Consider the following 14913-nt stretch of genomic DNA (forward strand, 5'->3'; position numbering starts at 1 on the left):
ATTTTATAACATGAATAACATATAGGATTACATTGAAAAAAATTTAAGAATAAAATAATAAAATTACAATACAATATCAGTAATCTAAATAAACTATACCCTCCCCAATAATTATTACACATTAATAACCCGACTCAAATTAGTCCAACCCCCCTTCCCCCCAAAATAAAGAGTGAAGAATTAATAAAGTTAATAATATATGTGAGAAAAAACCCCACTTACAAAAAAAACTAAAACATAACCGATTAAAATACTAACAAAAAGAAAAGTAATTAATACTAAGATATCAGACTTAAAAAACATATTTAAATCAAACTTAAATGCATATATTTAATAAACGGAGTTAAGATGAAACATATATTTAACTCAGACTTAATATAAAAAATTAGTAAAGTTAGTAACATTATCTATCAAAAATTCTTAAACAATAATCAATTCTTAAAAAAAAATTGTAGCATGAAAAAAGATGAAAAAAACTTTCTCTATAGAGATAAACCTTCACCAAATATCAACTAACCACATCTATCATCATATTAGTCACATAAACCACCATCTTAAAACAAAATTCAAACCTCATTAAGCATTGTACAATTCAATTTTAGAACTCTTCCACCATTTTTCCCTTTTACTCTTGAATAGTTATCCAATAAAAGCTCCAATACCACATTTAAATATCCCCAATCATTACATTAAAATTCAGATATCCAAATAATAAAAACACATCTAGAACGAAATCTATATCTTCAACAAATGGAGCATAAACCACAAACAAAATTCAAGCCTAATTAAGAATTGTACAATTCAATTTATAACTTTCACCATTATTCCCTTTGTTCTATAACTAAAATAGCAAAATAATTTTCACCAGAATTACCACTCCTTTCACCTTAAAGTTAAAGAAAAAATATAAAAAACTTATCCATCCCATTCATATTTAAATTTCAGATATTCCTTATCTACTGAATAAACTTTACAAAAAAAAACCACATCAATTTTTAGTTTTTTAAATAATCAAATACTTTCTTATGCTTTTTTAAAAATATTTATTAAACAAAAAAAAATCCCTTCACTCTTTAATCTAATAATACAAAATAAAGGGAAAAAAAACGGGTAGGAGGTTAAAAATACCCCCTCCCGTCTAAACCACGCAATGCGGTAACTCCTAAAAAAAAAATGGGTGTGAGATAACTCACACGTAGCAGATGACTTTCAGGAAATAGTGCCTATCCAGTTCTCTCCCCCAACTCTCACTTCATCTTAAACTAACATCATCATTATTTAATATCCCTTTTTAAAAAAAAATAGAAAAAAAAGACAACTCTTCTTTTAATCAGCTCCAACTGCCGAGTCACCATTACAACCATTCCTTCTTGGAGCACGGCTCTTTTCTTCCATCTCTTGTCTCCTTAGAGATTGCGGCGGACTATGTCTCTGTTGAAACTGAGTAATTGGCAGCTCTTGAGCAAATGCTATAGCTTCCTTTGGAGAATCAAAGAACTTTGGTTGGCAACCATCTTGAAAAACCTTCAAAACAGCTGGATATCTAAAGGTTGCCTTGTAACCTTTCTTCCACAAAAACTCTTTAGCAGGATTAAATTCCCGTCGTTGGAACATAACTTCTTGACTCAAATCCGCATAGAAGAAAACTCGATTATTTTGAATCATCAAGGGTGATTTTCTCTGTTGTGCATTTCTTATAGCCACTCGTAAAATTATTTCTCTGTCGTAATAATTCAAGCAACAAACCAAAACAGGTCTTGGACTTTGACCTGAAATAGGTCTTCTACGCAAGGGTCTGTGAGCACGTTCCTATATTATACCTTCCGGGAAATGTTCTTGACCCAGCACTTGCGAAATCCATTCAGAAAAAATTTTCTTGGGTCTGGTCCCTCCATACCTTCCGGCAAACCAATAATCTTTATATTGTTCCGTCTGGATTGGTTTTCCAAATAATCAATCTTTTTCACCAAATTTTTATTTTGAGTTTGTAAGTCTTCGACCATTTTGGTCACATCAAAAACTTGATCCCGTATTTCGTCTATATCTTCTTCACACGAATTAAATTTATCTCTCACTTCAAGCTTAAAAGCTCCAAACTCAGCCATCTGTTGAGAATGTATTTTCACCAAAGTATTAAACCTAGTACCAAGTTCAGTCATAATCTTGAATAATCCCTGAATTGTATAAGATAATTTAGATTCAAGATTCACAAAAATCTTTTCAATTGGAAGAGATTTTGGCTCAACAGATTCCTGCTTCTTCTCCAAAGGATCTTCTATTCCTTCCTTCATTCTGGTTGCCTTCCTTGTAGTATGACTGCATGTGGAAACCCCAGCCACAGCCTCTCCAGCAATGACTGGAGGACGCTGGCCGGGCTTTTCTCCAGTCCATAATGTATTAAATTCTCCCAGTACATCAAGTTGTATAGGTTCTTGTATCTCAAGAGATGCAGTTTGCAGCGCCACCTCTACAGATGACAAATGCCTTTGAGTAGCTCTTTGTTCTAAAGGCTGTTTGGCGCCCTCTTTAGGGGCCACTACCGATGTAACATAGAGTTCTACATCCGAACACTGTACCTCTCTCCTGGGATCCATTTCACGCTGAGTCCCGGTGTCTTTCCTGTAGGTAGGCTCCAAAACTTGAACTTTTGGAAAATGTAGTTTTTTGATGATCTGTTGTCGTTTTTTTTTTGCTCTTTTCCACCAATTGTACCATCATAAGTTAAATTAACAGCACTGAAATTATCTAAACTTTTAAAGAATTTTAATGGGCATTTCTAGACAAAACAATAAGATAGAGTCAGGAGAGGACTGGAAGGCACGTCTGATCCTTACGCCATCTTGCCACACCCCCCCAAAATAGATTAATTTCTAACTAAAATTGAACTACCGAAATTACAAACAGAGGAGCAAAATAAATTAATAAAACCATTTGAAATAGAAGAATTACAGGAGATATTAAAAAAAAACTACTGAACGATAAAACACCAGGAGAGGATGGATTTCCAATAGAATTCTATAAAACATTTAAAGACTTATTAATTCCTTGCCTCCTGGAAGTAATCAACCAGATTGATAAAACACAAAACATACCAGATTCATGCAAAACAACAATAATTACAGTAATACCAAAGAGAGGGAAAGATCCACTAGCACCAGCGTCATATAGAGACCAATATCTCTACTTAACACAGATTATAAGATAATAGCTAAACTATTAGCAAACAGATTGGCTGTCTATGTACCAAAAATAGTAAATCTAGACCAAACTGGATTTATTAAAAAAAGACGAACAACAGACAATATCTGTAAATTTAACTTAATTCATGCAGTAGAAGGAAATAAAACTCCAACAGTAGCGGTTGCTTTAGACGCAGAGAAGGCCTTTGACAGAGTAGAATGGAATTATTTATTCAAAGTACTACAAAAATTCAGCCTACCAGAGAAATATATTAATTGGATTAAAGCATTACATAAGGGGCCATTGGCGAAAGTGACAGTAAATGGATATATATATCAAAACAATTTAACTTAAGTAGATCAACAAGGCAGGGATGTCCTCTATCTCCCTCACTGTTCGCGTTAGCTATAGAACCACTAGCAGAACTGATAAGAACAGAAAATAAAATAAGAGGGATAAAAATAAAAGAGAAGGAATATAAAATCAGTCTATTTGCAGATGATGTTATAATATACTTAACAGAACCAGAAATATCAATAAAAGAATTACATAGGAAATTGAAGGAATATGGATAAGTATCGGGGTACAAGATCAACGCAAATAAAAGTGAAGCAATGCCAATGAATAATGCGGATTTCACAAAGTTTAAGAAAGAATCACCATTTAGATGGCAAACACAAGCAATGTGATACCTAGGTATACAACTAAATAAAAATCTTGGCCATCTATATAAACTAAATTATCATTCATTAATGAAAAAATTACAAGACGACTTAGAGCATTGGAAAGACTTACCACTAACACTGATAGGAAGGATAAACTGTATTAAAATGAACATTTTCCCAAGGATACAATACCTATTTCAGTCATTATCAATTCACCTAACGGAGAAATTCTTCAAGGAGCTAAAGAAAATAAGGAAATTCTTATGGAAAGGGGGGAAATCAAGGAGAGCACTAGATAAATGAACAGAATGGTACAAACAAGGAGGCTTACAACTACTAAACTTTAAGAATTATTATAGAGCAGCACAATTAAGACACCAATCAGATTTTTATCAAACAAGGGAAAAACCGGATTGGACCAGATTAGAACTAGATAAAATAGGGGAGAAGATACCCTTTTATATACTATATAAATAGGATGAAAAATTGGTGCAATGTAGGAAGAAAATTCACGTAGAAAGGAATAAAACAAATTATCAACTACCAAAACTAATATTGACGCAAAATCAACTAATCCCTTTCACAATAAATAACCTTTCCTTCAGAGAATGGGAGAGAAAAGAGATCAAAAGAATAGAAAATTGTTTTTCGGGAAATAAATTATTATCTTTTGAACAAATGAAGGGCAAATATAATATAACTCACGATGTAAGGTTTGCATACCACCAACTGAAAACCTACTTGAAGGACAAACTGGGAAACAGTCTGAGGTTACCAGAAGGAAGCAATTTTGAATATGTGATAACAGACACAATGATAATTAAAAAATTTGTTACAAACACGTACATCAAACTGCAAGAAAAGGAGATCGAGGAAACAAACGGTAAACCTAAACAAAAATGGGAACAAGATCTAAACATAAAGATAAAGAATGAAACATGGGAAAAGCTATGGTTCGGAACTATGAGAAACACAATAAACACGAGGTTACGCATGATACAATAAAACTGGATACACAGGCTATACATCACACCTCTAAAGTTAAATAAATGGGACCCAACAGTATCTGACAGATGTTTTCGCTGTAAAAAGGAAATGGGAACAACAATTCATGCAATTTGGACAAGTGAGAAAGTGGAAAAATTTTGGGAAGATCTAAACCAGATATTAAATAAAATCACAAAAAGCAATATACCAAAAAAACCCAGAGATCTTCCTCCCAAGAAATAAAAGAAACAAAGAATTTGGACTCGATTTGGATGGAGCACAAAAAAGATTTATTATGATAGCCCTAGCTGTAGCAAAAAAATGTATTATGTCAATCTGGAAATTAGAAGACAACTTGAGAATACAACAATGGTACATAGAAATGAATAAATGTATTCCATTAGAAAAAATAACATATAATTTAAGAAATAACATCACAATATTCGAACAATTATGGGAGCCTTACAAGAAATACAATAGAGAAATCCTACCATGGACTTCCACTGCCTAAAATGACAGAAGGAGAAGACAACGAAAAGAACTGACTCAGTGGAATTTCTTGTTTATTTTTATTAAGTGACGACATTGTTTAACGGGTTTAATGTATCTTATAGATTGAACTTCAAATAAATGGGGAAGGGGTGAGGGAGGGAGGGGGAAAAAGGGGGAGAAAACGACACTGTATATATTCAAGAGAAAAAATGTCTGTATCTTGGTCAATATGGTTTATAGTGTGAAAAATAAAAAAAAACAACGGGGTCTACAGGAATGACATAGTATAGGCAAGAAATTATCCACTGCTAATGAAGCCACATGCATATATCAGGAAGTTTAACACTCCAACATGAGTGACTATCATAAATAATTACACCTGGCAATTCAGATTCAACAAGCCTCAACATTTCAGGGAAAAAAAAGTGCTGTGTTAAGAACACTTGAATTTCTGTGTGACTGAATTGCGTCCATAATCATATCCCAATACAGATTAAAAAAAAGTTTGAGATGGAGTCAAAATAAGTGATCAACTGTTTGAGGTAATGGAACAGTTTTTACCTGCAGGCCAGTCATGAAATAGTGGATTCATGGAGCACAGATCTGAATTAACGATATACTTTGTCATTTTCTGATCAACTGATTGCTTTGCTGGGTTTGTCAGCACCATGTAAGGCAACAGTTCCATCCATATCCGACCGGCCAGATTTTCATTTCCATTATGCAGATTTTCCATGCTTAAAAAATTAACTGCCTCTTCAAGAACAACATACCTAGGAGCAATTGCAGAGCAGAAAGTTAAATTGACAATAAATATTTATGCAAAACCCAAAAATCTGTGGGATTTGTAGAAATGCAATGAAGCAACAGTTTTTTCAATTTTACACGAAGCGTAATGTCTTCTTTATCCACTGAGTGGTGATATTGTGCAGTTACAATTCACTGTAAAATTATTCTACTCATTCATTGCATCAAATGCAACAGCAATACTCCAAAGTGTTCTGCACTTGATTAAATAGGTGAAACGATATCCATCCAAAATTAACTTGAAATTTACAGCTGTCATCGATTCAAAAGGCATTTCAATAAAGGGAGAAAGAAGAAAATGAATTAAAATGTGTCATAACTATTTTTAAATATTCTGATTATCTTCTCTCAATTTAAATGAAGCAGCCTTATATTTAAAATTATACACACCACAGCTCATTCTCAGAAAAATCCACTCGTTGAAATAATGACAAAAGGGAAGAAACTGTCTCCTCTTGGCCAAGCTGTGTAGAATAGGCCTAGAAAAAAAGAGTAAAATTTAATTTATCATGGTCAACTCTAATACACCAAAAAATCTTAGCTCTTCATTAGACTGAAGCACTGGACTAGTTGCCATTGTAACTCAAAGTTTGATGAAGGGCTCAGGCCCGAAATGTTGGCTACCTTTTACTTCCTATAGATGCTGCACAACCTGTGGAGTTTCTCCAGCAGTTTTGTTTATTCCATCCACTACAATCCCAGCACGTTAATATTTGACTGTTCATATATAACATAATAGCGTTTTTCCTGACCATGCTGCCCACACATACACACCACACAATGAAGTATATACATAAAGACATAATTTGAAACAAATATTTTGGAATAATTTACTTGGATACAGGATACTGTTTATCTCACAGCATGTGGGATAAAGCTATTTCCCAGCCTGGCAGCCCTGATTTTGAAGCTCCTGTACCTCCTTCCCAGAAAGTGCTATCTTTTACAGAGACAGCTAGGGCTCCAATTTAACATCTCTTATAAAAGATGGCATTTTCAACAGTGTTGTAGGGCGAGGTTACCAACTACATGACAGATAACACAAAAGGGACTTGTGGCCCAAGGGTCCTATTCATTGCTGTATCTTGAAGTAACAGGCAAAGTTGCCATCACCTGGTAAAGAAACCTCAACTTACCTCCAGAGCTTGTAGTGCCACCAGAACTACCTCTGGACTGTCATCCTTTATCCGTTCCAAAATACTTTCTTTCAGGAAAGTATCTTCATATCCCTCCTTTGAAAGAAGTTTATAAATTAATAATAATTCATACCCAATTATATGATCAAGTAGCCAGTAACTTTCAATAACAATCCAATTCCTTTTACTATCTTAAATAGGCTCTCATCATTATCAAGCAGCTGTTTTTCTTGAAAAGCAAGCTAATTATGAAATCCACTATTAGGTTGCAACCAAAATATTTAAAGACTGAAAGAGGAATTTTGACAATTTCTTCTCTTGAGTTTGCAAATTATAAAACCACACCATTTAAATGTAGCAGTATTAACAATTAGTTTCCAACTGTTATGATAGTTTACAGAAAGCTTATAGCATACAAGACAATTTGGCTAGTCAGGTTTTACCTACCACATCTAGGTAAGAGAAATCCAGCTTTTATATGAGGTTTACTCATATAAACCCTGAAGTTTCTGTCTCTACTATTATGTTAACAGTGCTTTCTTTATTTAAAAACATATACTTTTATTCTTGACCACTGCCAATGGGAGCAGTATTTCTCTATGCATATGAAGTACATCATTCTAGATTGCAAACATGACTATCAGGCCCTATTGCAATTTATTCTGTTCCAAGGTGAACCGACTTTCTTTTGCTTTTCTTTCTCCTGTACTGTAAGAGGTACCAGGCAATACTAAGAGTGACTCTTTGCCTGGTTTACAGCAGGCAAAGGTTGAAGTATACATTTTTTTAATGTATTATTGCTTGACAATAAAATGAACCTTAAACCCCATAAATTTTTTGGATGGGATTAAATTTTGTCCTTATTGTGAGAATAAATGAAGTAAATTTCCTCAGCTCCCTCCCTGAAGGTTTTATACATTTCAAATGAACATAACAAATAGGAGCCATCTATCCCGTTGAGCCTGCTCCACTGTTCAATGAGTTCATGGCTGATTTGATGATAGGCTCACCTCCACCTATCTACCTTTCCCCCATATCCCTCAAGTCCCTAACTTTGCAAAAATATATCCAACCTTGTCTTAAATATATTCACTGAGGTAGCCTCCATTGCTTCAATGGGCAATGAATTCAATAGATTCACCATCCTCTGGGAAAATCAGTTCCTTCTCATCTCCATCCTAAATCTACTACCATGGATCTAGAGGCTATGTCCCCTGGTTCCAGAATCACCCACCAATAGGAACAACTTACCTCAGATCTGCAACTTAGATCAGCCATGATCGTATTGAATGGTGGAGCAGGCACGATGGCCCATTTTTGGCCTACTCCTGTTCCTACTTCCTATGTTCTTATCTTTGCCTTTCATAATGTTATACAATTCTACAAGTTCTCTTCTCATTCTTCTAAATTCAAGCAAGTACAGCCCCAGGTAACTCAATCTCTCCTCATAGGTTAACCCCCTTATCTCTGGAATCAACCTAGTGAACCTCGTCTGCACCGCCTCTAAAGCCAGTACATCCTTCCTCAAGTAAGGAGACCAGCCCCGGATGCAATACTCCAGATGCGGTCTCACGAGCACCATATACAGTTACAGCACAACTTCCTTGACCATAAATTCAATCCTTCTAGCAATGAAGTCCAACATTCCATTTGCCTTCTTGATAGCCTGCTGAACCTGCAAACCAACCTTTTGCGATTCATGCACAAGCACTCCCAAGTCCTTCTGCATGGCAGCACGTTGCAATCTTTCTATTTAAATAATAATCTGATCTTCCATTTTTACTTCCAAAGTGGATAACAACACTGCACTTCATCTGCCAGACGTTTACCCACTCATTTAACCTATCTATATCTCTCTGAATACACTCCGAATCCTCTGCACAATTTGCTTTTCCATTCAGTGTCATAAGCAAATTTAGTTTCACTACACTCTGCCCCCTCTTCCAGATCATGAATGTATATTGTCAACAGTTGCAGGCCCAGCACCAACCCCTGCAGCACCCCTCACTATTGATATCCACAAAAACACACCTTTATCCCAACACTCTGCTTTCTGTTGGTTAACCAACCATCTATCCATACATCACCCCCCAACTCTCTGCAACCTTCATTAATGGAAAATAACATTTCCCCAAAGTTTTTCAAGAATGCTTATTTTTTTAAGAAAGAAAATTGAGCTATTCAGTCTAAACTGAATATTGCCAAAATATATTCCAGTAGTTCAACTTCTGTAACATCACAACATCATCTTGCAGATTTAATAACACCACAATACTTCATAATTTGAAATGACGCACCAAATTCATTTCAATTGCTTGCATTGATTTCACATGCACATAATCTAACTTGCTTAAGAAACAATGGAAAATGAAATGGAGACCCATCCTCCACCAAAAGAATTGCATTTTTAAATACCTTTTGCTAGCACTTTGCAGCCAATTATATAGCTTTGAAGAGTAGATGCTTCTACAATATGACAGCCAATCAATAAAGAGCAAACATCCACAAAGAAACAAGGTTTAATACTGGATGAGGCATGAGTATTGTCAAGGAAATCAAGAACAACTTCCTGCCTCTCCTTCAAAACAGTGGCATGGGATAATTTCACATTTACTGGAAATAGAAAATAGAGTCTCCATTTAATGATTCACCTCACAGTGCAATGCTCTTCACTGAAGTATTGAAGCAGATTTTGTGCAGAGAAACTTGAACCAGGAGCCATTGATTCAGAAGCTCACAACATGGCTGAAAATTAGGTTGAATTGCAATAGTCATTTATTAAACTGTACATTACCTGTGAGGTTTTAATGATTTCCTTTAAGTGCTCCACAGCAAATCTTCGGATGTGAGGCTGTGGGTGATTTAGACTCAACAATAGCGATGTGTCAGAATCTGCTAACAACTAAAATAGTGAAATTTAGACAAGATTTAGTAGAGGGTAGATATTAATTTTCTCCCTCTGAAGTCATTGTTCCAAAGGTCACAAATCTAAATAGGCTTGCACTTAAGAGTTAAAAATTGTACAGGAGAAGCTATCAGACCAACTGTCAAAAGTCATGAGCCCATTTAATCGTCTTCAAAAGAGTCAACTGGTAGCCATTTAGAACAAGACCAATAGTCAATTTCCCCCATCTTAATCCTGACTGCAGACATCAACTAAATCTATGACAATGAACTAAACAAATGATAATAACAGTTCTCTCTCAACTATCAACCCAGGAATATCGTAATCTCGTGTAAACTAATCAAAAATGGCCAGAACAATGGCACTGCAGGTTGATGTGGATCAAATCCTGACATCAGATGCCGGATGTAGAATTAACAATGAAAAATTAAGCCCTTTTCAAGAACCAGAAAAGACAGGTCACCTTTACAATTGCAATTCTGACACTCCCAACCAACATTACATGTTCCAGTCTCTAAAAATATTTTGTGAGTTGAACCGTCAGGCATAGTGCTTTAGTGCAGCGATGTTACCAGTGCTAGCAACAGGGGTGGGAATCTGGAATTGCCTTCACTGTGTCTGTGCGAGTTCCCTCTCGGTGTTTCAGTTTGCTCCCACCCTTCAAAATGTACCGGGTTGTAAAACGTGGGCCAATTGGGCGGCATGGGCTCGAGGGCCATAAGGGCCTGTTACCATGCTATGTGTCAAAATTTAAATTCTCCTTTGGAAGCAACTGGGACACAAGGACAAGGAGGAAGTTTGAAGATCAGAGAGCTATTATGAATTAGATTAAAAGGAAAACAAGATGTATCAAAGTAGCATTGGGTTACTTGAAAGTTTTAGATTGCTGAAGGGAAGAGGAAGGACCAGAAGTGCAAAGAACAGCTGCAACGATTGAAGCAGGGCAAAGAATTTCATCATTGGAAACAGGAACCTCCCCAAGGATACCCAGTTAAATCTGGTGTCAAAATGGAAGGTAGGTTGCAATAACTTGTGTAATTCAAAAGTCCTTGGAAAAAATGTGAGGACACTAAAATCTGTAAAGCTAAAATTTAAGTAGCATTCAGTTACAACAGGCAATGCATAGTAAGCTAAAAAGGTAACTGTATAAAAGAAAAAAGAGCTCCACCTCAATAATACTTCATTCTAAATCTAACTTGACATTCCGATTGCAACAATTTATAAATTTGAATTCCTACTACAAATTGTCTTGCTGGACTGAGTTATATTTAAGGTTAGGTACAGATTGAAGGACAAGAACACATTTCCTCTAACAACAATTCTCAAAAAGCAATTTCTTTAAAAAAAAGCACATTATTGGATCAGAATCAAAGTACAGTGGAACCCTGTTATAATCTGATAGTTTGGGTCCAAATAAAATCTCATCTCGAGAAAAGCGGGTTAATGCTAAATCAGGGTTTCAATAAATTTATGTAGTTACAATTGAAATTAAAACACAAATTAATTTTTAGGAAACTGACTGTTCCCACTCCCGGCGGCAGCCCAAAGTCTCCGTTCCTCGCTCCTGGCAGCAGCCCAGTTCCCATTCCTTGCTCCTGCTGGTAGCTCGACGCCTAAGTCCAATGACTCATCACGTTCTATCCAGATTTGCATTAAATCAGGGTTCCACTGCAGTTTGTTTCACTTTAAGGTAATGTTCATTCTTAAGAGTTATGACTATCAGTTGCATCTTCAAATTGTGCCACAAAATTGAAAAATGAAATTTACTGCAAAGAACCTTTTTTTTGAACAACCATGCTTCATCACCAAACACAAGTCAATTTTACCTGATGTTTGGCACTGCTCAAAGACAGAGAAATAAACTGGTTGAAAACATCTTGCTCTCTCTGGCTTGCAAATTTATTCAGTTGACTTCCCAAGGAAGATTCATAAGCTCTGGGGTACCTTCATTGGAAAAAAAAAGAATTAACAGGAATAAAATAAAACCAATATACATTGTTGTGTTTTCAATCATGAAAATATTCAAAAAGTTTTTAAAAATGGTCGTAAGAACTTTTGCTTTTGATGACACGCATCCTTTCTTTTTTTCCCAGCATGTATGATCAGACATCAAAGCAACGTCAAAGTGGACTGAAATGATCGTTCACTGACATGTGACATTGTCTCAATGCTACTTGTCCAAACAAATGGATAAAGGAATGCAGCATAGTCCTAAGGCATAATGGACAGCAGAAATGCTTTGTCCATATTTTTTCCCAAAAATACTGTCATAATTTTGTATTCAAAGCTAGAATTCTTTAAAGGCAGATACATCCACAGCAGTGCTAAGGCCTTCAGCCTACTTGCATAATTGTATGCATCAACATATGGTTGGATTGCAAGCCAAGTTTACCTTGTTTCCAGAAGTCTGACCAAGGGCCTTATTTTCTGATTTAATGCTGAGAGACTTTCAGGGTCAATATTCTGTGTCGAATGAGAAATGTACTCTCCAAGAAGCATGCTGGAAAACAATGTAGCATGAACTAAATCAACAAATAAAATGCATGAACCCTAGCAGTAAATCTCTACTGAACTACAGCCAAATGTTTAACAATATAAATCCTACTCAAAGATAGCTGGCTGCATGTTCTTACCGATGATGAGTGTGTTTTAACAGTAGCAATAACACTTTATACAGAAAATTTATCACAGACAAATCTACTCCAAAGAATTTAAAACAAATAATCTATCACTTACTAACAGAGGGTTTGACTGTTAGATTAGCTGGTTCCGAATAAAACTGTCATAACACAAAACAATTTAATCAAGATTCATGAATCCTTTATTGCCAATCATTTCCCCTTCATGCATAATTGCAATTCTTAGTTTACATTTAAAATTAATGTAATTATACTATTTCATACTTTTAAACTAACTTTATTGGAAAATTAGTTTTATCCTACAGTTAACAATCCTTATTTTGAGTTATGCAAAGGTCGACCATAAACACAGACCTGAGGCTTAAAGAAAGTAAAATAAAGTTGCAGGAATGAGTACCTATCATAATAGGTGATAGTATAAATAAGCATATGGGATGCCAAGGTTTCAATATTTAAATTTTTAATTAAAAGATACAGCATGGTAACAGGCTCTTTCAGCCCGTGAGCTGGCGCTAGCCAAATACACTCATGTGACCAATTAACCCCATACGTCTTTAAAATGTGGGGGAAAACCAGAGCACCTGGAGAAAACCCACTTGGACATGGGGAGAATGTACAAAATCCTGAGACTATGCTTTAATGCAGAGATGCCTGGACCCTGAATCAATTATGCTTTAATTTTGTTTTCCTGGAAATTCTGAAAAACATTTTATGAGAGGAACAGAATCTCAGAAAAAAATTGTAATAGGATTATCAAAGAGGTGTTAAAGAAGCAGAAAGAACAAACACAATCACAGATTAAAAAATGGCCAATCTCAATATAAGCATCAATCACCAAAAAAAATGTCATTGTTTTAAAGAAAAATAAAGCAGCAAAATGCAAACAATGTTTACTTGGCTACAGTTTGGTCCAAGTTGCTCTCCAGTAAAATACTCTGAAGTATCGCTTCCAGCAGTTGGAAGAACCTTGGGGAACCAGGACTTGTTTCCTCTTCTTCTGCTGTTGCAACAAGGAAAACAAAATAATTAAAAATTAAATTTGTGTCAACAGTTTATGTATGTTAAAAAACGCCACATTTGGAAAAGTTAATATGACTGATAAAAGCAGAATAAACACCTTGACGGTTATCTCTTAAAAGAGAAAAAAAGAGGGTGGTATAGTTACCATAGCGGTTAGCGCAAAGCTATTACAGTGCCAAGCCCTTCATAAATCTAAGTATTGAATATCAGAGTTGGGATATTATGGAACATTGCATGCACTTTTGGTCACCTAACTACAGGAAAGATATCAATAAAATTGAAGAGTGCAGAGAAGATATACTAGGATGTTGCGGGGACTTGAGGAACTGAGTTACAGGGAAAGGTTAAACAGGTTAGGAATTTATTCCTTAGAACATAGAATAATGAGGGAAGATTTGACAGAGGTATACAAAATTATGAGAGGTATTGGTAGAGTAAATGTACGCTTTTTCCACTGTGGTTAGGTGAGACACAAACTAGTAGACATGGTTAAGGTTGAAAGGAGAAAAATTTAGGGGGAACATTATGGCGAATTTCTTCACGCAGTGAGTGGTCAGAGCTGCCAGCTGAAGAGGTGAATGTGGGCTCAATTTTCACATTCAAGAAAAATTTGGACAGGTACATGGATGGGAAGGGTATGGAGGCTAATGAATTGGGTGCAGGTCAGTGAGACTTGGCAGAATAAAAGTTTGGCACACCCTAGAAGAACAGAAGATCCTGTTTTCTGTGCTGCAATGTTCTGTGGTTCTATGCTAAGTACATGGTTCGAACTAACATCCCACTGCAGCACTGAGGGATTGCTAAATTTTCAAACTGTGTTTCCCAGATGCAATCATAATCAGAACTCCTTTTGTTGCCTGTTTTAAAGCACATCACTACAATGATGTCAGAGTTATTGCGATGACCTCCAACCACCAAAAATCAGATCAACTGATGATGATGGGATATTTTAATGCTCAAAAACACGTTTTTGCTGACAATCTCAGCATTTCATGCTCTCAGAGAATGTGAAACGCCTGGAGGCATTCACAAGATGTCATGCCTTTTGTTCTTCCAGCTCTTAAGTATTTAAGTATCTCAAG

The 14913-nt window shown here is 35.6% G+C and overlaps 1 protein-coding gene across 4 annotated transcripts in view; it reads right to left on the reverse strand.

Annotated features, from left to right (window-relative positions):
• heatr1 (HEAT repeat containing 1) overlaps window positions 1-14913 on the reverse strand; it is a 112816-nt gene that overhangs the window by 62200 nt on the left and 35703 nt on the right. For all 4 annotated transcript variants that reach the window (XM_069930991.1, XM_069930989.1, XM_069930988.1 and 1 more), the window contains 7 exons: window positions 13706-13811; window positions 12565-12672; window positions 11999-12116; window positions 10062-10169; window positions 7268-7363; window positions 6522-6610; window positions 5886-6097 (listed from right to left, as the gene is read on the reverse strand). In XM_069930991.1, the coding sequence (XP_069787092.1) occupies window positions 5886-6097; window positions 6522-6610; window positions 7268-7363; window positions 10062-10169; window positions 11999-12116; window positions 12565-12672; window positions 13706-13811 (837 nt within the window). The remainder of the gene's footprint in view (window positions 1-5885; window positions 6098-6521; window positions 6611-7267; window positions 7364-10061; window positions 10170-11998; window positions 12117-12564; window positions 12673-13705; window positions 13812-14913) is intronic.

This window comes from Narcine bancroftii, chromosome 4 (genome assembly GCF_036971445.1).
Source record: "Narcine bancroftii isolate sNarBan1 chromosome 4, sNarBan1.hap1, whole genome shotgun sequence".
Lineage (NCBI taxonomy): Eukaryota > Metazoa > Chordata > Chondrichthyes > Torpediniformes > Narcinidae > Narcine > Narcine bancroftii.